Source organism: Lynx canadensis, chromosome A3 (genome assembly GCF_007474595.2).
Source record: "Lynx canadensis isolate LIC74 chromosome A3, mLynCan4.pri.v2, whole genome shotgun sequence".
NCBI classification, from domain to species: domain Eukaryota; kingdom Metazoa; phylum Chordata; class Mammalia; order Carnivora; family Felidae; genus Lynx; species Lynx canadensis.
Window position 1 is genome coordinate 126578036 of NC_044305.1, and position 27372 is coordinate 126605407.

Below are 27372 nucleotides of genomic sequence, written 5' to 3' on the forward strand. Positions count from 1 at the left end.
TAAATCCCAGTTAACATAGAGTGTAATATTAGTTTCAGGTATATAGTATAGTGATTCAACACTTCCACACAACACCTGGTGCTCATCATGACAAATGCACTCTTTTAACACCTATAATCCCCCCCCCCCCCACCTCTCACCCTTCTGGTAACCATAAGTTGTTCTCTGTAATTAAGAGGCTGTTTCTTGATTTCCCTCTCCCCCCACCCCACCTTTGCTCATTTGTTTTGTTTCTTAAATTCCACATATGAGTGAAATCATATGGTATTTGTATTTCTCTGACTTATTTCACTTATCATAATGATACTGTCTAGCTCCATCCTTGTCATTGCAAATAGCAGGATTTCATTCCTTTTTTATGATTAATAATAGTCCATTAGTCCACTGTATATACATATATGTATGTATATACATATACGTAAAAATATCTCACAGCCTCTTGAAGAGTTTTGACCCATGTTTATTCACTAGTCTTTGATTCTCTGTGATATGTTTGACTTTTTTTTATTATGGCTATATTGGCCTTATTAAATTTTTTTAATGTTTATTTTTGAGAGAGAGAGAGCAAGCAAGCGAGCATGAGTGGGGGAGGGGCAGAGAGAGAGGGAGACAGAGTCCAAAGCAGGCTCTGCACTGTCAGCACAAAGCCTGATACAGGGCTTTAACTCACAAACTGAAATCATGACATGAGCCAAAGTTGGATGCCCAACCGAGTGACCCTGGTTCCCCTATAAGTGGCCTTATTGAGTGAGTTTAGAAGTGTTCCCCTTCCCTCTTCAGAAAGTTTTTGTAGATTTGGAATTACTTCTTTTTCACATGTTTAATAGAATTTACCAGCAAAGCTATCTTGGCCTGTAATTTTCTTTGTGGATGGTAGTTTCTTTATGAATTCAATTTCCTTAGTTGATACTGAGCTATTTAAGTTTTCTACTTAGGGACTATATTGTTTCATTGACATTTATCACATGTATTGAACATGTAGTTCATAATTTTTCCTTTTTGTCCTTTATAAATCTGAACAACAGAGAGAAAATAGACTAAACCAAAAAAAAAAAAAAAAAGATTGAAAAATAAATAATGCTTTAAAGACCTGTGAAATTATATAAAAAAAATATCTGACATTTGTATCATTGGAGTCCCTGAATGAGAGGGGAAAGAGGACAGGGCTGATAAAGTACTCCAAGAAAGAATAACCACACTCCTCTCAAATTTGGCAAAAAGTCTGAATTTACAGATTAAGAAAGTGAGTGAACTCCAAACAAGATAAACCCAAAATAATCCACCATAAAACACATAATAGTCAAACTTCTGAAAGCTAAAGACAAAACAAAAAGTCTTAAAAGCAGCAAGAGAGAAACATCACCTATATGGGAAAAAACACTATTTGAATGATAGCCGATTTCTCAACAGAAACCATAGAGACCATATGGAAGTAGCACATTTTCAAGTATTGAATGAAGACACCAGCCAACCCAAAATCTAAGTCCAGCATAAATATCTTCCAGCAGTTAAAGAAAAATTGAAACATTTTCAGATGAAGGGTAACTTAGAGAATTTGTTGCCAGCAGACTTGTTTTAACAGAATGGCTCAAAGTTCTCTAAATAGAGAGAAAACAATAAAAGAAGGAATTTTGGAACACCAAGAAAGAAGAAAAACAAGTTAAACATACAGCCAAATTCAGTAGCCTTTTTCTTCTTTTCTTGAATTTTTAAAATGTTCAGAAAGCAAATGAAATTATAATATCTGAAATGATTTTAAAATATGTAGAGGAAAGGGGCGCCTGGGTGGCTCAGTTGGTTAAGCGTCCGACTTCGGCTCAGGTCGTGATCTCATGGTCCGTGAGTTCAAGCCCCGCGTCGGGCTCTGTGCCGACAGCTCAGAGCCTGGAGCCTGTTTCAGATTCTGTGTCTCCCTCTCTCTGACCCTCCCCCGTTCATGCTCTGTCTCTCTCTATCTCAAAGGTAAATAAATGTTAAAAAATAATAATAAAAATAAAAATAAATAAAATATGTAGAGGAAATATTTAAGACAATTATATTAAAATAAGGAAGCCTGAAAAGCTGGAAAGGAAGATTTATCAAACTGGTAAAATTATGACTTGTAGACTATGTTGTGGAATATATATAATATAAATATATAATACCTGGAACAACCACTAAAAAAGCTGTACACAGAGATCCTCAAACGTACTAAAGACAAATCAAGGCAGGATTCTAAAAAATGTTTAAGTATCCCACATGAGGCAGAAAAAAGAAGCTAAAAAAAATGAAATCACAGATTTAAGCCCTGATATATGAATAATTACACTAAATGTAAATGGCCTAAATAAATCGTTGAAATACACATATAGGCAGATTAGGTCAAAAACATGACCAGAATATAAGTCCATTCAAATGTAACCTATAGACAGGTTGAAAATAAATAAAGGAAGTTTATATATCTTGCAAATGATAATCAAATGAAAGCAGGAACACCTATATTAAAATCTGATAAGGTACACTTCAAAATAAAATTACCAGAGGTAGAGAAGGACATCATATATTGACAAAATGGTTAATCCACCAAGAATACATAGCAATCCTAAATGTATGCACCAAACAGCAGAGCTGCACCAACCAGATGAGCTGCAACATGTGACAGAATTCCCTCAACAATTGATAGGGCAGAAAATCAATAAGGATTTAGAAAACTGAACAGCACCATCAAACTACAGGACCTAATCAATGCTTAGAGAAGACTACCAACAACAGTAGAATACACCTTATTTTGAAGTGCCTGTTTCATGTATACCAAGATAGATCATCTCCTGGACCATTAAAAACAAAATAAAACAAAACAAAAATCCCAACAATTTAAAAGAATTGAAATTATATAGTGTGTTTCCTAATCATAATGCAGTCATACTAGAAATCTTTAATAGATCCTTAATTAAAGATCTTTTAATAGAAGGATAATCTCCAAACATGTGAAACTAACATCCTTTTGGGGTACCTGGGTGGCTCAGTTGGTTAAGCGTCTGACTTCGGCTCAGGTCATGATCTTGCGGTCCGTGAGTTCGAGCCCCGCGTCAGTCTCTGTGCTGACAGCTCGGAGTCTGGAGCCTGCTTCAGATTCTGCATCTCCCTCTCTCTCTGCCCCTCCCCTGCTCACTCTCTGTCTCTCAATGATAAATAAACGTTAAAAAAAAAAAAGAAACTAACATCCTTTTACATAACCCATGGTCCAAAGAGAAAGTGTTGAGAGAAATTTTAAAATATTTTGAACCAAATGAAATGAAGATGATTTATGAAAATTTATGGATAAATACAGCATTGCTGAGAAGGAAATTTATGACACTAAACAATTCATTAGAAAAACAATATACAGACTGCTGTGAACAAGAAATTCAAAGCTGCACATTTTCAGCTTTGGAGGGGGCTATGGTGCTGCCTGTGGTACATAAATAACCGGTCAATTACTCAGTTTGAGGGCTTTGCAACCACGCCTTTAAATAAGAAACCCAGAATAACACCAAAGGAGTTAAAACTAGAAACAAGGAAACCAAACCTGAAGAATCTCCAGAAAGAAGATATTCCACTACGAAAGAAAACCTCTTAAAAAAAGGATGACTTTAGATGACAAGCTCTACCAGTGAGACTTAGAAGTCAGTGAAGGAACTTCCAACAGTCACCATTGATGTGGACAAGGCGATAAAAGCATTGAAAAATGTGGCAGTAGCAAAACTGAAGCAACGAGTAAGTCCCTGCGTATCTCCAGTTGCAGTGTAGCCAGTGATTATTTAGATTTGGATTAAGGTTACTGGGGAAGATGATTTTCATGGTGTTCAAGGGGAAAGAAAAGCAACATCAAAGGCAGTGATACAATAGAGGAAGATGGTTGGGTTGGAAGGCTGTAATGGCGATAGTGCTAATGACTCTGAACCAGACTTTGGCAACTGGTGAAGAGTCTGATTTTAGTGAGAGGGAAGATAATGATGAAGTCTTCACCAGGAGGAAAAATAAAGTGAAAGAAATTAAGAAAAAAAGAAGTAAAGGTTAAATCCTCAGTTGAAGAAGAAATGTAAATCCAAATATAATTCTTTGTAAGTGACTTCAGGAGACTGCTCCAGGTCTGTGAAATCAGAATCTCAGCCTTCATCCAGAAAGGTTTCTTTGTCTTCAGAAGCCACTGGGAAACCATTCCAAATACGCAATCCATCAACTGAAAGCTGAAAACCTAAGTGGATCCCACCAGTGATACCTGGAAGCAGCAGCAGCAGCAGTAGCAGGAGCCCACTGGCTCCAAATCAGAATCTCTGCCTTGGCTTGTCCAGATTAGTATGAGTTAAACCTTTACATCTAAAAGTCTCTAGTAGCTGAGTGTGGTTGTAAACAAATATTTGATTAAGAGGATCACAGAGTTACAGGTCTGTTTGACTTGGATTTATATTTAAGGAAGTTATCATAATATAAAGGAATCCTTTAATGTCATAAAAATTGCCTCTACCTAGTCTGTGATGATATTCTCTGAAGCTATTCAAGACTTCAGTAAGAGTTTTGTTTATATCTTGTAATACCATTTCCTTCTGATGAATGTATTGTATTTTTCCTATGTATGATAAGTTGTTGTTAAGTGGTTGCCAGTTTGACCTGGAAGAAGTTCACGTTGCATGCTGTTCTTTTCTAGAAACATGATGTTCCTTTCTAGCTTTGTCTAATTTATGGCACCTTAACCTTAACTGTTCAGAGTTTGCCTGGCAAAAGGAGACATTCCAACTTTTTCCAGGAGACATTTCTGAAGTCTCACTTAAGCTACATTGTCATTTTTATTACAAAGATATTTCATGTTTTAGCCAAATATTTTTATAGTAAGAATTCAGAATTATTTTACACATTAAATCATTGCTTATATGACATATGTCTCCTCAGAAATAGATGTTCATTGTATAGCAAATAGAGTTTCATAACATTTTATGAAGCTGTTGTTGTCAGAGCCTTTAATAAAAGTGAAAAGATTTTGATAGGCTTTTTTCCTTGATACCATTACATCCATGTGTCTCTGATTGTCTACATTTCATGATTAAATGAATGCATTGTAAAACTAAACAAAACAAATTATAATATACGTATCCTTTTTATGTATTATTCACAGTGGCCACATGGGGCTTATTTTGAGATGCAAGACTCTTTCCACCATATTAATAGGTTAAAGAAGGAAAATCATATATCAATCAGTGCAGGAAAAGTATTTGATAATATTCACCCTTTCATGATTTTTTAAAAGTCTCAAAAAGATAGAAATAAAGAATTTCTTCAACAGATTAAAGACCATCAACAAACCTAGTTAACATGAAGAAAGTAAAAATGATTGTCTCACCACACTTACTTAATGTAGTTAATATTGGAAGTTCTAGCCAATGCAATATGGCAAGAAAAGGAAATAAGATTAAACAGATTATAATTAAGATTAAACAGAAATAAAACTGTCTCCATTTGACATGCCATGATTCTCTACTTAGAAAACCTCAAGGAGACTATAAGAAAACTCTTGGAACTAATAAATAAGGTCAGCAAGGTATGAGAATACAAGATAAACATACAAAAATCAATTGCATTTTTATACACTAGCAATGAACACATGGAGGCTGAAATTAAAACAACGCCATTCACAGTTCCTCAAAAGAGATGATTTGACTTGTGTCCTATACAACAACTTGGCAACCACTATTTCTGTTTCTATAGATTTGCCTATTCTAGACATTTTATGTCAATAAAATCATACAATATGTGGTCTTTTGTGACTGGCCTCTTTCACTTAGTATAATGTTTTCAGCGTTCATTCCTGTTCTAACATGTTATCAGTAGTTTGTGCCTTTGTATTGTCTAATGAAACACAATCATATATCACATTTAATTTATTTATTCATCAGTTGACAGCCATTTGGGCACTGCTGCTATGACCATTCATGTACATGATTTTCTTTTGGATAGATACCTAGGAATAGAATTGCCAGGCTACACACTTATCCTATGTTTTGAGAAACTTTGAAACTATTCTCAAAAGTACACCACTTTATATTCCCACCATCAACATTTGAGTGTCCCAGTTTCTCCACATCCTTGCCAACCACCACTTGCTATTGTATGCTGTTTCTATTTTAACCATACTGTTAAATGTGAAATGTTCTTGTTGTGGTTTTGATTTGCATTTTTCTTATGTCTAATACTGTTGAGCAAATTCTCATGTTTTTATTGCTCATTTATATATCTTCTTTGGAGAAATGTCTGATCAAATCTTTGCCCTTTGTTCACTTGCATTGTATGCCTTTCTTATTGAGTTTTAAGAGTTTTGTATGTATTCCAGGGATATATATGATGTTTTTGGTGCTGTAGTGAATATTATAGATTTTAATGTTTAAAGTGTTCCAAACGTAGAAATATTACTGATTTTTATTTTGGCTTTGTATCGAGTGAGTTTTCTAAACTTATTAATTTAAAAACTTTTCCTTTGAAATTTCTTCATAAATAATGTCTCTTTTTAACTGTGGTTTTACCCTTCCTTTCTGATCTTCACTGCTTTTTATTTCTCTTTTAACTTTTAATTGAATTAGCCAGAGCCTACAATATAGTGTTGAATAGAAGCAATGGAACTAGGCATCCTTGTCTTGTACTTGATCTTAAAAAGAGAGCATTTAATCTTGAAAGTAATGGTTAGCTGCTATTTATGTTTTAATTGTTCTGGTTCCTATTTCGTCTCTATTTTTTTTTCTTTTGGAATTAGCCAAGTGACTTTTAGTGTTCCTTTTTTTAAATCTCTTCTAGTAGTTTTTTTAGCCATAACTCTTTTCTTTTCCAGCGGTTACTGTGCATTATAATATGCATCTTTACCTTTTCATAGTCCACTACTCTTTATTTTTAAGGTGATCTTGAGATAGTTTCTTTACAGTTAAATTTTGTGCCAAAATTGTGAGGTTATATTTCCAGAATGATGACTAAATAAGTTAGTGGTAAATCTCTTTGCATCCTTTTCTCTTCCACCCTGACTCACCTTTTTAAAACCCAGACTAGCTCTGTAAATATTCAACACTTCTTTGTTTTAGGTCTCTTCAGGCTAATGTGGCTTTCCACAAAACTACCTTGTTTACTAAAAAAAGGTTGAAAGCACCATAACATATGGAGGCTTCATGTTAGGATTTGAATATAATAATGTGACTTCTTAATTTAGGGAAACCCCTCACTTCTATTCATACACCTGGATATGAGCTCTGACACTTGGCTCTGCAAGCAACATAACCCTGTCCACTTTGTTGAGTTGTCAGTTAGTTTTATACCTATGCTGGCAGTTTTTTCAAAACAGTCTTTTCTTTATAGATTATGTTGGCTTTATTCAAACAGGATGAATTAAACCTTGCTGATTCTGAAGTGGATAATCAAAAACGAGGGAAGCGGCATTATGAAGAAAAGCAGAAGGAGCACTTGGATACTTTAAATAAAAAGAAACGAGAACTGGATATGAAAGAAAAAGAACTGGAGGTTATCCATCATTTTTCTTTTATGTTTTGTTTATAACCTTAGTCACGGCTGTTCAGGTGTTTTCCTTAATGTTACATTTCCAAACATAGACCAGCAGTCCGATGACTGTCCACTTCATGTAGCATAACAGGTGTTTCAGTGAATCAAGGAAAGGAATAGTCTTGGAAACTCTCAGGGTGTGGACACTGAAACAGACCACCTACCACAAAGAGGACTTTGGCTTGGTCTGCAAGGCTGATCTCCTGCCTCTTGAGTGATTTGGAAAATGACTCGCACTCAGCTAACATAGCTCCTTAAATGCCCAGCTTGGCAAGTGGTTAGCAGCTTTATGTCAGAAAAAGGCACCTCTTCCTTTGGGTGTGGGCTGGGCTGGAATTCAGCCCCTACTTACTACATACCCTTGTCAACAGCTGTCAGCAGCAGCCCTGTTCTGCTTTTAGAGAAGCTTAGGGCACCGTTGCTCCAACTAGAAGAGATAAATTCTAACTTTTCTTAGGAGAACGCTTAAATTCTGATCTATTTTACTTGTTTATGACTTATTATATGGAATGTTATGAATATAAACTACTATGTGTAAAAGTGCTTTGGGTTTTTTATTTATGAGTACAAAGATCTTTTTCTTTGTGTTTTCAGTACTATTTGGTGTTCAGAGGCCATCCTAAAACATACAGAAAGCTGTCTGACCTCGCTCATAAAAATGCCAAACTTTTCATTACTGTTACTTGAAATTTGTTTCCCTAGGAACATATGGAGCTCTTATAAATTATTAAAGTCATGTATAGTAATGCAATTTTCTGTTGAAGATTTATAATGAGTCTAGACTAGTCTCAATATAAGGTGTAAAGAAATAACATTGATACTAAATGTAATTAAAACACATCTAAAATTCTGATTCTAAGTTCAGAACTTTACTTTGTGTTTGTGGACACAAGTAGTACAATGAATTATGTCAAAGACAAGTTTTAAAGATACTAAACATCTGTTACCTTAGGAGAAAATGTCACAAGCGAGACAAATCTGCCCAGAACGGATTGAAGTAAAAAAATCTGCATCAATTCTGGACAAAGAAATTAATAGATTAAGACAAAAGATACAAGCTGAACATGCTAGTCATGGAGATCGAGAGGAAATAATGAGGTACGTGGTTGGTAGCTTTTCTACTTTATTACTCATACATATTATTAAGACATAAAAAAAATCTATGTTTATAAACACAGTATTGCTATGGGATATAGCTACAGGTCAAACTAGTTTTTCATATGTGTCATTAATAAACTTTTTTTCTTCTGGGTCGAAACAAAACTCATTATGGAGTGATATTTTAACATAAATGCCATTTTATACCTTTAAGATTCATATAGACAAAAATGTTCAGTTTCACAAGCAATTAAAAGAAATGCAAACCAAAACTATTAGAAGCCATTTTCATATATGTCAGGATGATAAAAGTAGTCTCATGTCAGGGAGATTTCAGTGAAATAGATATTTTCATATTACTGGTAAGAATGGAGGCTCTACTATAGTTAAAGCACAGTTTCTCAAGCAAGAGTACCTTGGTCTGAACTGTAATTCTACTACCTACTTATGTTACTTCTGTAAATTACCTAATCTCTCTGAATCTTCATTTTCTCATCTGTAACGTGTAACGTATGTGTACTTACAGTTATAGGGTTGCTATAAAGATTAAATGAGTTAGTCCATGATAAAACAATATGTAGGGTTCCTAAAATGTTAGATGTGATTATGATTAAAGTTTTTCTGAAAAGCGTTAAGGCAGTTTGTCAGATACCTTCAAAAATTTCAATTTGGCCAAGTAATTTTGTTATAATCCAAAATCAGAAAAGCATTTTGTGCTGAGGTATGTTTATTGTAGCGACATTTATAAAGCTGAAAAATTAGGAATTGTGTACAACTGTAGGATGCTGATTGAATTATGGAGAAAATTACAGCTATTACACTTTATGAAGAGCTTTTCCTAATACAATAGTTCAGGAACAGGAGTGATCTCAATCCTGTTTTCAAAAACAGTGGGAACCAATGGGAAGAAACACAAAAATGGAAGTTTTTCTTTAAAATAGTACCTCACATGTTTGGTTTTTAAAGTATAATCTCCAGTTTAGTTTTTTCCAGAAAACAGTTTCTCTTCAGTCCTTAAGTACTTGGTTCCTCATGTGAGCCGTGCGGGAGGTCGTGGGGCAGTACCCGCGGGCCCAAATCGGGGTGGGGGTGCTCAGCCCTGTGGGGCCTCAGGAGAACGGCGCCAGACTCCCTTGCTGTGAATGGCCCAGCTCCCGCAGGACGCGGTTTCACACACCACTCACGAAGCATGCAGGCGTCCAAGACACTGGCTTCGGAAACGTCCCTGATGGCAGTGGCCCCTGCCTTGTTCTGAGTAACCAACTTCTTCCTGGCCTTGTCCCAGTGTGCAGCAGATAGGTAGCAGGCAGCTGCGGCCCTGTGTGACATGACCATGATTAAGTCCTCCTCTTGCTCATCTTGGAAGCGAGGACCTGAGAGAGTGTTACCTCGCACATTTTAAGTACAGTGTAAAGGAGAGGCCATGATAGGTGTTGACTTCCTCTCTGGTCTCATCGTCTCCAGCACTTTTCTCTCTTTTTATCTTGATAAATTAATTTATTAAATATGCTTTCATTGTTTATGGAAGTGCAAAGTGGTGTATGTTATTTTTCATTCTTGCCAGATAGAAGAGGTAGCACACTAAATAAACAAACTGTTTTACAAATTGCTTTCTTTAATGTATGTTTTGGAGACTTTTTTTTTTTTATCAGTACATAGGCATTTTCTTATTGCTTTTTGTAATTACATGGTATTTAATCATCTCCTGATGGGTAGTTGAAGTCTAATCTGCTGTTATAAATGGTGGCACACGTGTCTTATTGTGTAGTCAGGGTGTTTCAACAGGATTAACTCCATGTTGGAAGATTCCACCCCCACACACACCCGCCCCCTGGACTGTGCGTGTTTGCACTTCCGTCGGCCATTGGCATCGGCAGTGTATCTGAGGCTGGTTTCCCCTCAGCGTAAACAGTGTGTGACAACCTTTGGTTCTTTTTGCTGACAGGTAGATTTCCTTAAGAAAAGAATATGGCTCAATGTAATTTTAATTTCCATTTCACTTATATTGAGTCTGAACATCTATTTATGTCTTAAGGACCATTTATTTATATCTTTTTTTCTGTGAACTTTTTATGTATTTTCATTTTTCTGTGAGTTTTTTTGGTGTGAAGATTGTATTTTACCTCTTTCTGAAGGGCTGTGTAGCCGTTTGAAATTCCGTTTCTCCTATAATTGCTTCCTTAAGAATGGCCATGTGGAGTAATGTTTGGTTTTTGCATGTTCAGAACTGTTTGTCTGTAGCTTTTGAATTTGAAGGATAGTTCAGCCTGATAGAAAATTCTTTTTCTCCTGAGTATCTGTTTCTGATGAGTCAGAGTCCGTGATCCTTTTCTTGGTGTATGCTGTGGTTTTTTTAATCTTATTTCTTAAAATTTCTTTTTTTGTATTTTACTTTTAAATAGTTTCTGTTCTCTTGTTTAGTTGTCTTTGTTTAGGCCTTTGTTGCACAGGTGTTGTATGTCCTTTGTCTTCTCTAGTTCTTTTGTCTCACCATGTTATCTTTTTTTCCCAGTTTTTTGCTTTTCTCATTCCCGATCTCTGTGTCTGTCAGTGTTTTCTGCATTTGTCTCTTGTGTCTTGTCTCTGTGCGGCATCTTCTCACTTTGTCTTCGTGTCCCCTGCCCCATCGTGGCTTCTGCAGGTTCCTGCTTACTGCCTCCTCTTAACCCGCTTATCACCTTCTTTTGTTTACCTGTCTGTTCTCTGAGTGATTTGTCTATTGCAGTTCTTTTATTTCTGCTTTGGGGCATCCCTTCCTGGTAGCACTTACCTCATATTCTGTTTTGTTTTAATTCATGATTTTCGATTATAGCTTTTGTCTGCTTTGTAACCACGTTGTACTAATGTGCTTTCTTTGTTGGGAGTGTCCTCTGGTCTTTCCCAAGCTTTTTTTCTATAAATATCTGCATGTGGATTCTGTGCTTGTGCCTTTTTTGTTAGTCATTTTTTACTTGGATTTTCCTGGACTGAGCATCTGAACGAATGTGGGGTGGGTAGCTGTGGAGCCTTGGCCAGGCCTTTCAGACTTGGTCAGGACCCGTCCCTCCCCTGCTGTAGCAGTGAGCGGGCGCGCTCTGTGATAGCACTGCTGAGTGGCCATGCCTTCCCTGCCTCTTTGACCTTGTCTTATTCAGACTGGGCTTGGCGGATGCTAACACTCACCCTGTGTTCTCTGTTCCTGCACTGCCATCTGTCACTAAGGGAAACATTTCTTGCCTTCCAGTGTGATCACTTCACTTTTAGAAGGTGTATATTTGCTGGCATTTTCTAAGATCTGCCACTCTGGGCCCCAGCTGGGCACTTTCCTCACTTACTTCCTCTGCTTTCTGCAAGGCCTGGACTTTTCTCCTGCCCAGCCCTGCTAACAGCTCTTCCACTTTAGGGCAGCACATGCTCATTCTGGGGGTGTATTGTGCCTGGAGACAGGATACCTGCAATCGCTGATCCCCTGGGCATCCCTGCACTCGCCCTTCTTCCCCTTAAATATATCTGAGATTTTACTTTTCTTTGTGATTCTTTGAATGGCATTTATTGACTTAATATTTTGTTCATAAAATAGGTTGTACCAAGAAGCAAGAGAAACCTATCTTGATCTGGATAATAAAGTAAGGACTTTAAAAAGATTTATTAAATTGCTGGAAGAAATAATGACTCATAGATACAAAACATATCAACAATTTAGACGGTAGGTGCATTTAAAAATATTACCACGTATATAATTTTGTACTTTCATTTTTACATTGTCCTTTATAAATAAAATTCAGTTGCAAGAACTTTATACAATCCAGTTAAAGAAGAAACTGCGGTGCTTCCTGTATCGGTTGATACATAGGGTACTATGATTTAATCAGAATTCTGGCTTAGAAGGGATTTGCGTAGTGGGCTTATCCAATTTTTCCACTATTAGATCCCTTTACTAGATAACTCGAGATGGCTTGTTCAGTCACTGCTTACGTAGGTCCTTTGAATAGGAGCTCACTGGCTTTGAAACAGCCTCTTTTACTTTTGGACACTGCATGTTCTTAAGGGATACAAGTTTTGATGGGACCTGTTGAGGCAGTATCTCAGTTTATGATCTGATTGAATGATGTGGCTCCATGGATGTAGAATCTGTTTTGTTTATTGCTGTGTCTCCAGGACCTACTACTGTGCCTGAAATATAATAGGAAGTTGATAATATATTGTTTCAAAGAATGAACACAGGATCAGAGAAATGTATGTACTACCTAGAAATATTCATACTTTCAGGGATAGATTGACCCCCCCCCCAAAAAAAAATTCAAAAACAACAGAAATAAATCAGAGGATAGGTTGTAGGAAGGGATGGCTCTTGACCTACTGGTATCCAAGGCAGTCCTAGTCTTTTTCCACTTAACCTCTGTTTTCCCCAATGGTATTCCCTCAGTGACCTGCTTTTTACCAGTTTTTATACCCAAACTCCATAATCCTGAGACTATAGAATTAACAGAGTGCTTTTTTTGTTTTTTAAGTTTGTTTCTTTATTTTGGGAGAAAGAGAGAAAGAGCAGCAGAGAGAGGGAGAGAGAGAATCTCAAGCAGGGTCTGCACTGTCATCACAGAGCCTGACGCAGGGCTCGATTTCATGAGCCACAAGATCATGACTGGGGCCGAAATCAAGAGTCAGATGCTCAACTGGCAGAGCCACCCAGCCAGCCCCATGAGACTATAGAATTAAAGAAATACATCTAGTTCTAGTGCATATGAGGAAACTCAGATAATTCCATAAAGAGAAATAGGCTTTGCACGTTTGGCCCGTGTTCCTTAACTAAACTATAGGTTAGTTTTTGAAATGTGTGCTTCAGATTTTTTTTTTTAGTATTTTTTTTAATGTTTATTTTTGAGAGAGAGAGAGAAAGAGAGAGAGAGAGAGAGAGAGTCAGAGCGTGAGTGGAGGAGGGGCAGAGAGAGAGGGAGACACAGAATCCGAAGCAGGCTGCAGACTCTGAGCTGTCAGCACAGAGCCCGACGCGGGGCTCGAACTCACGGACCGTGAGATCATGACCTGAGCCGAAGTCGGACGCTTAACCGACTGAGCCATCCAGGTGCCCCTGAGATGTGTGCTTCAGTTTTGTAAGCATGTTATTAGGACTTCAATTATGTAGGATTTATTTTTATCTTTGTGAGGCCGCTTGTAAGTTCCATTAAGTGGGACCAGAGCAGCCTTTAGTCGAGGGCCAGCTGTTTCCTGCCTGTGAGGCAGCGCCCTTCGGAGACCTCCACTGCAGTATACCTTGTGAGGTAGGAAGCTTCTGCCTGTGGGAACGTGAACTGCTCTGGCTCTGGGCAGTCTGTGGGGATCACTTCTGCTGCTTTGGGATGTTTCTTGCTCCAACCTCACATATGCAGAGAGAGTTGTCAGCTTGAGACTAGTGTGCCCTCTGTCCACCCTGTGTCTAGCCTCTGGAGTTCTCCCTGTGCTGCACTCTCTAGGCTTTAAGAACCCGAGTGCCTTGGCCTCCCCAGACTCCCAGCTCCATCTTCTCAAACAGGGAAAGCTCTGGGCTCCGCCTGGGTTTCCGCCCCCCTTCACTCTTTCTGTAAGTAGTGACTTGGGACATCTATAAGGCCCAATTCATTTGTTTCCCATATTTTAGAGATCATTTTGACTGGAATTGCCTGCACTATCTGATGTCCAGTCTGAAAACTTATTTCATTTATTTTGTACAATGTTTTGGTTGTTTCAGGCTAAGTAAATCCAGTGCCTACTTCTGCCTCTTTTCCAGTAGCAGTAGGATTTGTTTTTGTATTGTATTTAAAATATTTTCTGGGGGGCGCCTGGGTGGCTCAGTCGGTTGAGTGTCCGACTTTGGCTCAGGTCGTGATCTCGCAGTTGGTGAGTTCAAGCCCCGTGTCAGGCTCTGTGCCAGTAGCTCAGAGCCTGGAGCCTGCTTCGGCTTCTGTGTCTCCCGCTCTCTCTGCCCCTCCCCCACTCACGTTCTGTCTCTCCTCTCAAAAATAAACAAACATTTAAAAAATAAAATATTTTCTGTAAAAGTATTCGTCTTACAGTCTATTACCTTGATATGTTTCCTCACCACCAAAATGGCACCAAATGGCAAGAACCTTGCCATTTTATGAGGACAATCTCTCTTAGACATCCCATGATGAATATCAGTAGTGAAAGAAGGAAATGTCAACACAAAATTCTGAAAACCAGCTAGCAGTCATTGCTGTGTCACAAAAGAAAACTCAAACTATCAGTATTTTCTGGGATGGAGATTTAATGTAGTTTAGGAAGGGAATTAGGAGAGATAATAATAAACTGATAGTTACTCTGAAGAAGCAAGCCTTAGACTCATTAAGGAGCAGAGTTGTTAAGAAAAATACTAAGTTTCCTTTCATCTAGATCTTATTTTCTAAATACCATTACCTCCGTGGAGAAATGGCTGATTCCAGAGCTGGGCAGGGAAGGTAAATGTGAGCCTCTTGCTACGCCAGAAAGTAAGGAGGTGCTTGGAAGAAACATTGAGTCATGATAAAAGAATGTAGGAAGCCTGAAGAGGCTCCCACTGGCGAAACCTGGGCCTGCCTGTTTGAGGGCAAGAATATGGTAATCCAGAGAATAAAATAAGAATCTGTGACTCCAGGGGCGCCTGGGTGGCGCAGTCGGTTGGGCGTCCGACTTCAGCCAGGTCACGATCTCGCGGTCCGTGAGTTCGAGCCCCGCGTCAGGCTCTGGGCTGAGGGCTCAGAGCCTGGAGCCTGTTTCCGATTCTGTGTCTCCCTCTCTCTCTGCCCCTCCCCCGTTCATGCTCTGTCTCTCTCTGTCCCAAAAATAAATAAACGTTGAAAAAAAAAAAAAAAAAAAGAATCTGTGACTCCATCCCGATGAATGGAAAAGTGAATAAGTAAATAAATAATTGAGAAAGAAGGGAAAAGTTTTCCTTACAGTGGAATGTCATGTGATTAATGGAGTCTGCATTGTGCCAGGCTGTGGGTAAAGTATTATAGGTACAGAATGATTGAGCCCTTTTTTGTCACCATAAAGTTAAGAGGAGATAAGCACTCGGATGGGCCATTTATTTATTATCTTAACACTACTAGAGTTTAATCTCTCGAGGGCAAGATTCATGTCTTCTGTATTAGGGTGATGTCTCATGTAAATTGCTTGAATGATTGATATATTCATGTGGACTCGCTGACCTATATTAAATGTGGGATAACATCTTTATTCATTTTATGATGTTTGTTTATTGTAAAAGAAAATGAAGTGGTAAAAATGTGGAGACACAAATAAAACATAAAGATAGGGGGGAAAAATCTTAGAATCCTACCTATTAAATGGGCAACCAGTGTTAACATTTCGGCATATCCCTCTCTGGTCTTACATGCTAGTTTAAAGATCATGCTGAATATACAGTTTTTATATCTTTATATTCTTTTTAATGTGCCCCATTTCTTTATTCCAAGATGTTTGACTTTACGATGCAAATTATACTTTGACAACTTACTATCTCAGCGGGCCTATTGCGGGAAAATGAATTTTGACCATAAGAATGAAACTCTTAGCATATCAGTAAGTATCTTAACTCTTTGTATGCTAATCGTTAGAATTAGCTGCTGCATTTCTTTTGATAATACATTAATAGTTTTAATCTATTATCTTTGGAAAACAAAAGAACTTACTTTTAAGGCTGGTGTTTGCCAGAGTGTTGAAAATTAAACTGATGACTAGCTAATGCTGCCATTGTAGCGTTAGCTACATCCCCCCTGAAAACCACTATGAAGATAATTAGGAAATTTATTTTCAGTGACAAATGTTTACCCTCTTTCCACTCCACAGGTTTCTTTTTAAAACTCATAACAGCATTTTAAATTATGTGGGATATTATAGAAAGTCCATATTCTCTGGAAGCCACTATAAGGAATCCAAGAAAGGATTTCTCAGAAGAATGTTCTACCCCATGTAATTGTCTGCACTTACTTATTTCTGAATGCGTCCGTAGATCTAGCCTCAATTGGATAAGCAAAGCCACCGTATTCAACTTTGTGGGGTCTGTGTTTGTGGATCCTTCATAGTTGCATGCATTGAAAGAGGAAGTATGGGATATTGCATTAAAAATGTGTGGCCAAGTCAAGAGCAACCAAATAATTGGGGCAAAATTTTTAAGTAATTGCTTACTGCTCTTAGTTGCCATAAATTTGTACTTCATTTTTAAAAAAATTATACTTCATTTTATACTTAGGATAAATAATAATTTACAGTACATGTATATAAGACTCATCTAAATTTTTAAAGAATAATAATAATTAAGAGAAAGAATGACTGTGCATTTAAAAATGGTCAAAAGGCTTAAATAGAAACTTCATAGAGTATCCAAATGGTGAATAAGTACATGAAAAAGTGTCCAATATAGTTTTTCATCAGAAAAATACAAATTTATATCATAAACAATGACTGTCCTGCTGCTAGCAGTGTGACTAAAACTCAACGCCGATCATATATTGTGTTGGTGAGACTGTGGGCTTGGAACCCTCATGCCTGGCTGGTGGGAGTATAATTTGATAGAACTAATTTGGAAACCTGTCTCACAGTGTCTGTGAAAGCAATTCCACTCTTCAGAGCTCTTCTAAAACTGATAAAATTCGCCTGATTGAATGGTGATGATTAAAGTCAGAATAGTTGTTACCTTTTGGATTTCATAGTGCCTGGGAGAGAGCACAGGGGATCTGCCGAGATGGTAGAAATGTTCTAGGTCTTGATCTGAGTAATTACCCAGGTAATTGAGCAGAAAACTTAAGCTTTATGTTCCTTACTGTATATGAATTATACTCTAATAAAAATGAAAAAGAGAAAATATTAGGAGTGTTTGGATAATTTATCCCCAGAGCTAACTGTGCAGGACAACTGAAGCTATTCCTTCTGCATCATCATCCCTGTTATTCAAAAGAATATTACTGTTTTAAGAATCCTTAAATTCTCTAGTCTTCATTTTATAAATAAGGAAACTAAAACCTAATTAGTAATGGATCAGGGGTAAAATTTAGATCTCCACAATTAATCTAGGGCTTCGTTTATTAGATTGATGTAAAATGCAGTTTGGGAGCAAAAGACAGTATCTAGTTACTTAGTTCTTGCTTTTATGTGGGGTATTTTGTTTGGTTGGGTGGGTTTGGTTTTTTACTACTTAGTTGCTTTTTCATTTGGATTTTTACAGATTCAGACTTATGGATAATAAATGTAAAATGTCAGTGTGTGTAACTTCAGAATGTTTTTATAACCCTTTGATATGAATGCTACTTGAGAGGTGATTTTTCAAAGAGTGGAAGAGAAAGTATGTGAAGCTACAGGTCTGCTAAAGCACATGATAAAACTTTATGATAGAAAACCTGATGGTGCTCTGCTTTTTTACCTTGTGGGTATGGTATATATGTATGTCTGGAATTCTATCCAAATGAAAATAGAATTCCTTCTAACTTTTTTTTTAATGTTTATTTTTGAGAGAGATTGAGATAGTGCGAGCCAGGGAGGGTCAGAGAGAGAGGGAGACATAGAATCTGAAGCACGCTCCAGGCTCTGAGCTGCAGCAGAGAGCCCGATGCAGGGCTCGAACCCACAAACAGTGAGATCATGACCTGAGGTGAAGTCGGCTGCTTAACCAACTGAGCCACCCAGGCACCCCTCTAATGTTATTTTATACTGTCTTCCCAGCGTACTGTGTAAAAGAGTTTGTTTTTAATTTTATTAATTGCTTTTTTTATTGTCCCCATTTGAATCTCTTTTGGAAGAGATTTTATGTTTCAATCATTGCTGCTTTTCTTCTTTGGCCAGTGTGAGCCTCTTAAGTTGGTCCTGTTGCCTTTCTGACATTCAGTAATTACTTTTAAAGCGGCTTAACCACTAGATGTCACTGTAATTCAAGTAATGTAAGATTATCTTGGCACTTAGAAATGTTGGAAAAAAGAAATAAAGAAAACAATCTCATTCACAAGACCGATAACAATAAAATATTTAGGAATAAATGTAAGGAAGTGAAAGATCTATACACTGAAAACTACAAGACATTGATGAAGGGAATTGAAGAAGACACTAATAAGTGGGAAGGTATCCCACAGTCATGGATCAGAATTAATATTGTTAAGTAGATGTCACATCACTAAATGATTTTATTCTTTTTTTCTTTTTCTTTTTTTTTTACTATAAACTCATTCTTTGTAATGTTTTTTGTAAAGACTTTAGTCTGACTTTTGCTGTACTTTGTTTCTTTGTTAATTCTTGGCAGGTTCAGCCTGGAGAGGGAAACAGGGCTGCTTTCAATGACATGAGAGCCTTGTCCGGAGGAGAACGTTCTTTTTCCACAGTTTGCTTCATTCTTTCTCTGTGGTCCATTGCTGAGTCTCCTTTCAGATGCTTGGATGAATTTGATGTCTATATGGTAGTGTGAAATTTTGAATTCTGTAATCTTTGTTTTTGGAAATGTGTATTTTGAAAGGAAGCAATGTTTTGTTTAGTTTTACCCACAGTAGAAGGGATCCTGCCTGACACTTCAGTCCGTGATAGGTGGTAGGAAGGAACAAAGAGTTTTAGTGTTCTCCCTGCTGCCCTAGAGACCCCATCCAGGCCGTCAGCGTCTTCCCTAGTTTATTTCCATCTTCCATTTTAACACAGAGTTACAAGCAATTCCTTGTTTGGACGAACGGCAGCCACTGCTGATTTTCTCCCTCTCTTCACAGCTACACTTTTTGGAAGAGCAATAGATATAACACAAGGGGCAGGAACATTTGACTTCGAAATTAAAAACCTAAGATTAAGACTTAACTTACCCGAAGGACTTGAGGCAAACTATTTTGCCTCAAATTTGGGGTCTCAATTTCTTCATGTATAAAATGATATTACTCATCTTTCCTACCTCAGAGGGTTATGGTGAGACTCCAGTGAGGTCTTCCGTGCAAATGCACTTACAAAGGTGGAGGCACGGAGTAGGCCCTCCCAAACCGGCTGTTAACCGGCCTCTGTATGGTTCCTGGCTCATTCCCTCTAAACCCACTGTAATCTGGGTTTAGACTACAGTACTCTAGCAAAACTTGTTTAGCAAAGATCACAAATGAACTTTTAGTATTATTTTAATTCTTTGAAGGAGTTGACACCACAGACCTATCTTGCATCTCTTACAATGTGCATTCTGGCCAGCTTCTGCTCTCCTCTTTCCTGGTTCTGGTGTGTTCCAAGCTGCTGTTCTCCTGAAATGTGTGAGGTCCTCTTTGTCTGTTTTTGATACTGTTGTTGATTTTCCTGGATACCATACCCTGCGTACGTCTTCACGCTACACCCCCCCCCACCCCCCCCCCCCCCACACACACATAAACACACTCTAACTGCCACCAACACTACCACTTACATTTGGATACCAGCAAATCTGAGTGTCTCATCCTGGCCCCTCTCTCGCACTCCAGGCCCATATGCCCAACAGTTTCGATGTCATCTGGCATGACCACGCCTCACACTCAGCAAGTCTTCCACTCAGAGCCTCTTCCTTTTCCTGAATCCCCTACCTTGATTGGTGACCAATAGCCATTACCCGCCCAGTTACCTTGCTAGACCTTTGATGTATCTGTGATCCTCCCTTCCTTTTCATTTGCCCGTCACAGTCACATCTGACCTTTCGAGTCTCTGCTCCTTCCTGTTACTTGTCCCTGTCTCCTCACCCCCTGCCTGTCATAACCGCCTCCTGTACAGACGCCCAGACTTTAATCTTGCTTCTTCCTTGGTTCCTCCCTCACTGTTTTGCCAGGTTTATATTTCTAAAATGAATCTGATCATGGTCACTCACTTGTTTGGAACTCTGTGGTGGTGAACTATCTGGGATAAAGGTTTAGTTCTTTGGGTATCTGTGAGACCCTTCCTGATGGAGTATCTACCCACTTCGTGGCTTTCCTAACTACTTACGATTTTTAAACACTGTGCCTCTGCGTGTTGTGCCCCCCTTTGTCTACTCACCTTTCAAGGCTTGGTTCAGATGTCACCTTTATGTCACCTTTGTGAACACCAGGCAGAATTAGGAACCTCTCAGAACTCCTTTGCCACCACCCTACACCAATTCACACTGTTATTTTTATTTTTTATATTATAGAATATATTATTATGTAATTTGTACTATATACATTTACTATTATATAGATTTTTGTACATTTTCATTCTGTTGCCATTTCCTATTCTCATGTCTGAATCTTCTACCAAATTATACCTTTTTTTGGAAGTTACCAACTATGGCTTGATCATGTTTCTACCTGTCTGATGCCTGGCCCATAAGTACTTAGAAAATGCTCATTCATGGAGCATTTTAATCCTGTTTAATCCTTCAGTGTCATTTTTTCCCCGTGATAACATTGCTGCGATTGCTTAGAAATTCTTCTGAGAATTGGCTTCAGAGCTAATTCACAAATCGCAGAAGATGATTGTTCTTTCCATGCAGTGATTTTGTCCAAAATGCCATTTTGCAGCCTTATCTCTTATTTGTCAAATTTAATTCTGTTCTTTCTCTTTTAGAAACTTAGTGGTTCTTTTTTTTAAAAAAAATTTTAATGTTTATTTATTCTTGAGAGAGAGAAAGACAAAGAGCACAAACAGGGGAGGGGCAGACAGAGAGATGGAGGCACAGAATCCGAAGCAGGCTCCAGGCTCCAGGCTCTGAGCTGTCAGCACAGAGTCCTACGTGGGGCTTGAACCCATGAACTGTGAGATCATGACCTGAGCCAAAGTCAGACGCTTAACTAACTGAGCCACCCAGGCACCCCTGGAAACTTAGAGGTTCTTAATCAAAATGGCATTTTGCCCCATTGGAACTATTCAGAAAAATGTACCTAAGTCCTGAAAACCAATTGGAAGCAAATGCAGAGCGGCTTTGTTATCAAATGATAGGCCTCCCCAGGGCAGTGTTTTGAAAGGAAAGCATTCTACTTGAACAAGCTCCCGTTATTTTTGTTAACTTTAAGTTAGGTTGCTTTACAGATATGCCTGAGGGAAGAATTTATATAATACAAGCCATTGAGCTGTGCAACCAGGATGTTAGTAACCTGTCTGCCTCCAAAACAGTGTGTTCTTTTTTTTAAATTATTTTTTAATGTTTTTTTATTTTTGAAAAGAGTGAGAGACACAGAACACAAGCAGGGGAGGGGCAGAGAGAGAGGGAGACACAGAATCCAAAGCAGGCTCCAGGCTCTGAGCTATCAGCACTGAGGCTGACGCGGGGCTCGAACCCACAAACCGCAAGATCGTGACCTGAGCCAAAGTCAGACACTTAACCGCCCCCTCAGGCGCTCCCCAAACAGTGTGTTCTTAACCACCATGCTGTACTGCCACATAAATTTTCAAATAGACCGTTAAAAATATATGCCTATAATAACATTTGTTTATGTTTTCAACTTTTCAGGAATTTTCAAGGTAGGGAGCAGTACTTTGATTTTTTTCTTTCTCTGATAATTGAACTCAGAAAATGTAAGCACACAGTTTAATTTAGTTTCAAAACCTGTTACAATGAAAAAAAAATTAATTAAAAAAGCCTTGTTATAATGAAGCATTATTTTTCTATACACTGATATGCTATTCAACTTAAAGATTGAATGGAGGAATTGGTTTGTAAATTTACATTGGTTCAAATTGTACACATTGTAGAAAGTGGTGGGGCAGGGTCAGAGGTTTTAAAACACCTTAATCATTGAGGGACATTTTGACAGAATTAGTAACTTTATAGCTAGTCATTTTTTATGCTGTTCTCCTGAGGTATTAATTATTATTACTGTACAAATTAGATTCATTTTATAACATTTAGTTGTGTCTTTGGGATATTTGTTGATTATTTTAATTGCTAAATATATTTGAGGGAGGGAGCTATGTTTACTAAAACAATCTGACTATAGAAATTACCTGGAAGAGACATGTATTGTCATTTTCCACTCATAGTTTTGGATATTATCTTTCCCTGTAAGAGTAGTTTGGCATCATCAATAAGGTAGTAGATGATCCCTGGATAAAAATGCAGGAGTTGGTATCAGCCAGCAGAATGCTGCTTCTGCAGGAACGTGATTAATGCAGCAGTGACCCTAACTTTTTTCCCTAGGACATGGTTAACCGGAGAATTGCAATGGATATGATACTCAAGATGGCGGACTCCCAGCGTTTCAGACAGTTCATCTTGCTTACCCCTCAAAGCATGAGGTAACTTTGAAAAAATTCTTCTGTGAATATATACATCAAGATATAAAGGGGGAAAATAAATCTCTTATAATCTAAATTTTTAAAATGCAAACACATAAATCACCAATATTAAGAAATAAATCAGTTCCTGTGTCAGGAGATCTAAGATAATTTTTCCTTTTTAGGTACTTAAAATTGTATTTTTATTATCTCCCTTCCATAACAAAACCAAGTTGATTTAAATATGAGTACTGACTTGTTATTATTTCCATTTTGACTCTGTTCCTTTGTGATTATCATGACCAACTAATAAAGCAATTTCATTTTACTAATTCTGTTTAGACTAAAGACACAATTCAGGATTTCCCTAGTCTTGGCTCTTTTCCCGGTGACTTACGGCTACCAGTCTTTCTAAATAAGGAGCTCTCCCCTGCTGGCAGTTGGCATGGTGTCACTTAGAGTTGATACTCTGCCTCTAAAGCTGTCACTTGGTCCTAGGGAGATTTAAGTTTGTGACTGGGAATTTTCAGGTAGACAGAATTTCCTGGCAAGACAAGAAGAACAAGAGTTAGAAAGAGCTGGTATATAAATCTCATTTTCTTTTTCTTCTAAACTGAAAGCCCCTGGCATTTAGCAGGAAGTTAATTTTTAAAAGTGAAAACAAATTACTTCTTTTTTTTTAAATTTTTTTTTTTTTCAACGTTTATTTATTTTTGGGACAGAGAGAGACAGAGCATGAACAGGGGAGGGGCAGAGAGAGAGGGAGACACAGAATTGGAAACAGGCTCCAGGCTCCGAGCCATCAGCCCAGAGCCCGACGCGGGGCTCGAACTCACGGACCGCGAGATCGTGACCTGGCTGAAGTCGGACGCTTAACCGACTGCGCCACCCAGGCGCCCCACAAATTATTTCTTGATTGCAAATTATATTTCTCCTAGAACTCCTGATATTCAACATATCCCACATTAGTAGATAGGGTAGATTTGTGTTTTCATGAGGTAGGAGTAGAATTTTTTTTAATGTGAAAAAAATTTCCTAGACGTTTTGAATAATTAATTTTACTTCCTCTAGTTCACTTCCATCTAGTAAACTGATTAGAATTCTTCGGATGTCTGACCCTGAAAGAGGACAGACTACGTTGCCTTTCCGACCTGTGACTCATGAGGAGGAAGAAGACCGGAGCTGATCTGTAGCTGCTGGTGCCACGGGCTGCATCCTCACGTGGAAGAGTTGTAAAGGGAAACAGTTCAGGAGTCTGTGATGAAATAAAATGAAACTGAAGATATTCCGAAATAAAAGAAGCTCCTTTATACATCTGGCCCCAATAAAATGTGTAAATAAATCTAGAAAGCCTACTACAACCAGCAATTTAAAATTACTGTTACTTTACTTTGAGAAAATTAATTTCATAGTACTGGTTTTAAATCTTTTTTTTTTAAGTTTTTTTTTTTAACCATCTACTTTTATAGATTGTTTTTCAGAAGTAAAATTTTGTACATATGTACATGTACATATCTGTTTAGTTTGGGTTCATTTCTATGGTATTTTGTAAGAATTAAAATAAAAGTTTGAGCACCTGATTATATTTAGTTTTGTTTTCCCGAATATCACATTCTCATCGCAGGTGGTGCACAGGTGGTCTGGGGACGGGGACCAGTTTACAGTGGATTTATTGTCTGTCTGTGCTTATTAGTGATGAGGGGCCTGCACAGGAGTATAAAGCTTTGGTCAGAATCCCTGTACAGGTCACTTTGTATCATTAGAGATACAACTATAGATTTGAGCTGTACTTTTAATTACTATATCTCATTCAAACTGAGGATGCCCTCTGTCTGTATGGCACTTTGAAGGAGCCCTGGAACACCACCAGCTCTGACACAGTGCCTTTCAGAGTCCCCTGTCGTCCACCCAGCTAAGCGTCTAACCCGTGTCACAACGGGATTGTGACACAGCACTGCACCCTGACCTGCAGCCTGTTTGCCTGGTTTACGACCCCTCAGTCCGCTGTCTGGGGCTCCTGGGCTCTGGCTCAGCTGAGAGGACCCAGGCTGGGAAGAAGGTCTGAGAGAACTGGGGGCCCCTGTGGAGCAGGAAAGCAGCCCAGAGCCAAAGGCCAGCCTGTTGATGGGAACTGACATCAGTGCTATCAAAGACCTCTCCTGATTTTAGAGCTGGCCTTGGAATGATAAAATCTAGCATATTGTAGGAAATGGTATTTATCAGCTTTTTTTTTTTTTTTTAATCTTTTTTAAGAAGGCATGAATAGGACTTCTGCCTGGATTCTCTGTGTTTGATACTAGGGTAAGTGCTAAAGTTTTAAGACAGACATGGGTATTCAAGAAGCACTTCCTGTATTGCCAGCAATAAATATTTATGTAATTGAAAAGGACGTGTTTTAAGAAAAACAGTATTTTAAAAAACAACAGCACTTCTATTGTTACTGAGAAAAAATGGATTTTGTTTTTTATTTTAGGGAAGGGAGTCTGATTTAGCCTTAATGTGAGATCAGTTGGCAAACTTCTAATCTAAGAATTTATAGAAAGAGGAGATGTATGCTGAAAGTTTTAAACATCCCCCATAACCATACAAAGTCTGACCTTTTCAAGTTATGTTTATAACTAATTTGTATCAAAACTATTTTTTAACATACATGTGCTTTTTCAAATTAAAAAAATGAAGAATATACCAAATGCATAAACTTAGATTAGCTAAATAATTTTTGCATCTAAATCCTTAATGATAGTTTTTGAATGTTACGGTTCTGAGTGCAGAGTGGGAAATAAAATCCTCAAGTATCTGAATATCTTTTGCTAAGAGTTGAAGATTATTCATTGCTTTAGCCTCACAAAGTTTTGGTTTCAACTATCATAAGTGAAAATCTCAATTAATGTTCTAATTAATAGTAACATTGATTAATTAGAATAAAAGAAGAAAAAAATTAACTATATGTAACTTCTAAAAATAAAGCTTAAAACGTATATGTATGGGGTGACTTCGCTACATCAGAGGGTTCCTCGACCCCTGGTTTATCATCAGGGCTGAACTGAGGAATGAAATCCCAGGAAACAAGGGGCACATTCCCTCGGACTCTTCAATCCTACCTTCTCAAATCCGTGGGGTGGACGTGATTAAAACCAGTCTCAAGATGACAAATACGATGAGTTTTAGTAAACCAAGATATAAATAATAGTTACTCAATATTGAAGATTACACTGAAGATTCAGTCACTGCCTTCTTTAAGTATTTTCACTTCTCCCGTTCTCTAGTGCTGCTTTTTTTTGTTTGTTTCTTTCCTTCACATGTCTCCAAAATGCCTCAGTTCTGAGTAAGAAACTATTGTCTAGGACTTGGGCTGAATCAGAAGTGTTTTCGACTGGTGGAGCCCCAAGGATCCCGATTTCCTTTGTACAGGCAGGTGTGGCACAACTTAGTACAAAGTATTGTGTCCCGAGTCAGTAATGTTCCGGTTAGATTTAGGACTTGGTTTTACGTCAACACAGATAGATGTACCTCAGCCAGCTCAGACTTTCTGGAGAACTGGTTTGAAACTTAGAGTTCTATGAGTTCATAGGGTAACAGATACTTCATGACAGGAGCTAAATGGCTGTGGACTTGAAGATCCACCAAAACAGTATTTAATAGGAATAGCTTTTGTTTAAAGAGTGGTAAACTAATAGGGTAGATATAAATTCGCTGTTTCTTTGAGTCAGCAAATGAAATGTTCTGTCCTAATTATATATAATATTGATACCTACCCTATTACATTTTGGCCGGGGCATCTGGATAGAGTCCATAGAAACAACTGTGGCCTGAGAACACTCACTGATCAGCAAGCTTAGAGGGCTGTTTGTTGCTCCCTGATTTTCTGCAGTATACGAATGTAGAGATTAATTCATGCAAAAATGATGAAGTTCCTGCCATGTGCTTATAGCACTTTAAAGCACGGGGGACTCTCCTGTGAGTAATACCAAATCTGCCCTCATGGAGCTGAAAGTTATAATTTCCAGGTAACTGTAATTGCTTGCATAATAAAGCAGGGTAAGGAGTTAACAGTGGAGGGGAGTGGTATCTCAGAAGCCCTGTTAGGGGAAGACTTTGCAGAAGGTATTTAAGCAGAGCCCGAAACGAGCGAGAGAACGAGCTATGGAAGACCTAGGGCAGCAGTTCCAGGCAGAGGAAATGAGGGCAAAGGCCCTCTTGCGACAATGAACTTCATGTCCGGGAATCGAAAGGCTCATGTTGATACAGCTTCATGAGCAAAGGGGATGAGGTTCAGAGGTAGGCAGAAAAAAGATCATTTGACGTCTAAGGAAGTTTTCAGACCTGGTCTAGTAAACCTATTTAAAGACTCCTCCTGGCTGCCGTGGGAATAGAGTAGGGTTTGGGCCATGGTGAACAGAAAGCAAGCCCTGACGGTGGTCCAGGTAAGAGGTCATGGGGACTTGGGCCAAAGTAATGGGAGGAGAAGCATTTAAATTTGAGATCTAGAGGCAGTGGAGGTGCTGGTAATACTGGGGAGTTGTGAGAGAAGAATCAAGGATAATTGGCCTGGGGCCTAAAACCTAAGGT

General features: G+C 38.1%; 1 protein-coding gene and 1 pseudogene across 1 annotated transcript in view; both read left to right on the top strand.

Moving 5' to 3' along the window:
* The window catches only part of SMC6 (structural maintenance of chromosomes 6), a 79269-nt gene extending 54885 nt beyond the window's left edge, over window positions 1-24384 (top strand). The window contains 7 exon segments of the mRNA XM_030311608.1: window positions 7375-7512; window positions 8504-8649; window positions 12209-12334; window positions 16080-16185; window positions 18893-19045; window positions 22727-22824; window positions 23875-24384. Of these exon segments, the coding sequence (XP_030167468.1) occupies window positions 7375-7512; window positions 8504-8649; window positions 12209-12334; window positions 16080-16185; window positions 18893-19045; window positions 22727-22824; window positions 23875-23989 (882 nt within the window). The 3' untranslated portion in view covers window positions 23990-24384.
* Window positions 3161-5780, top strand: LOC115511103 (annotated as a pseudogene).
* Window positions 24385-27372: the final 2988 nt, after the last annotated feature.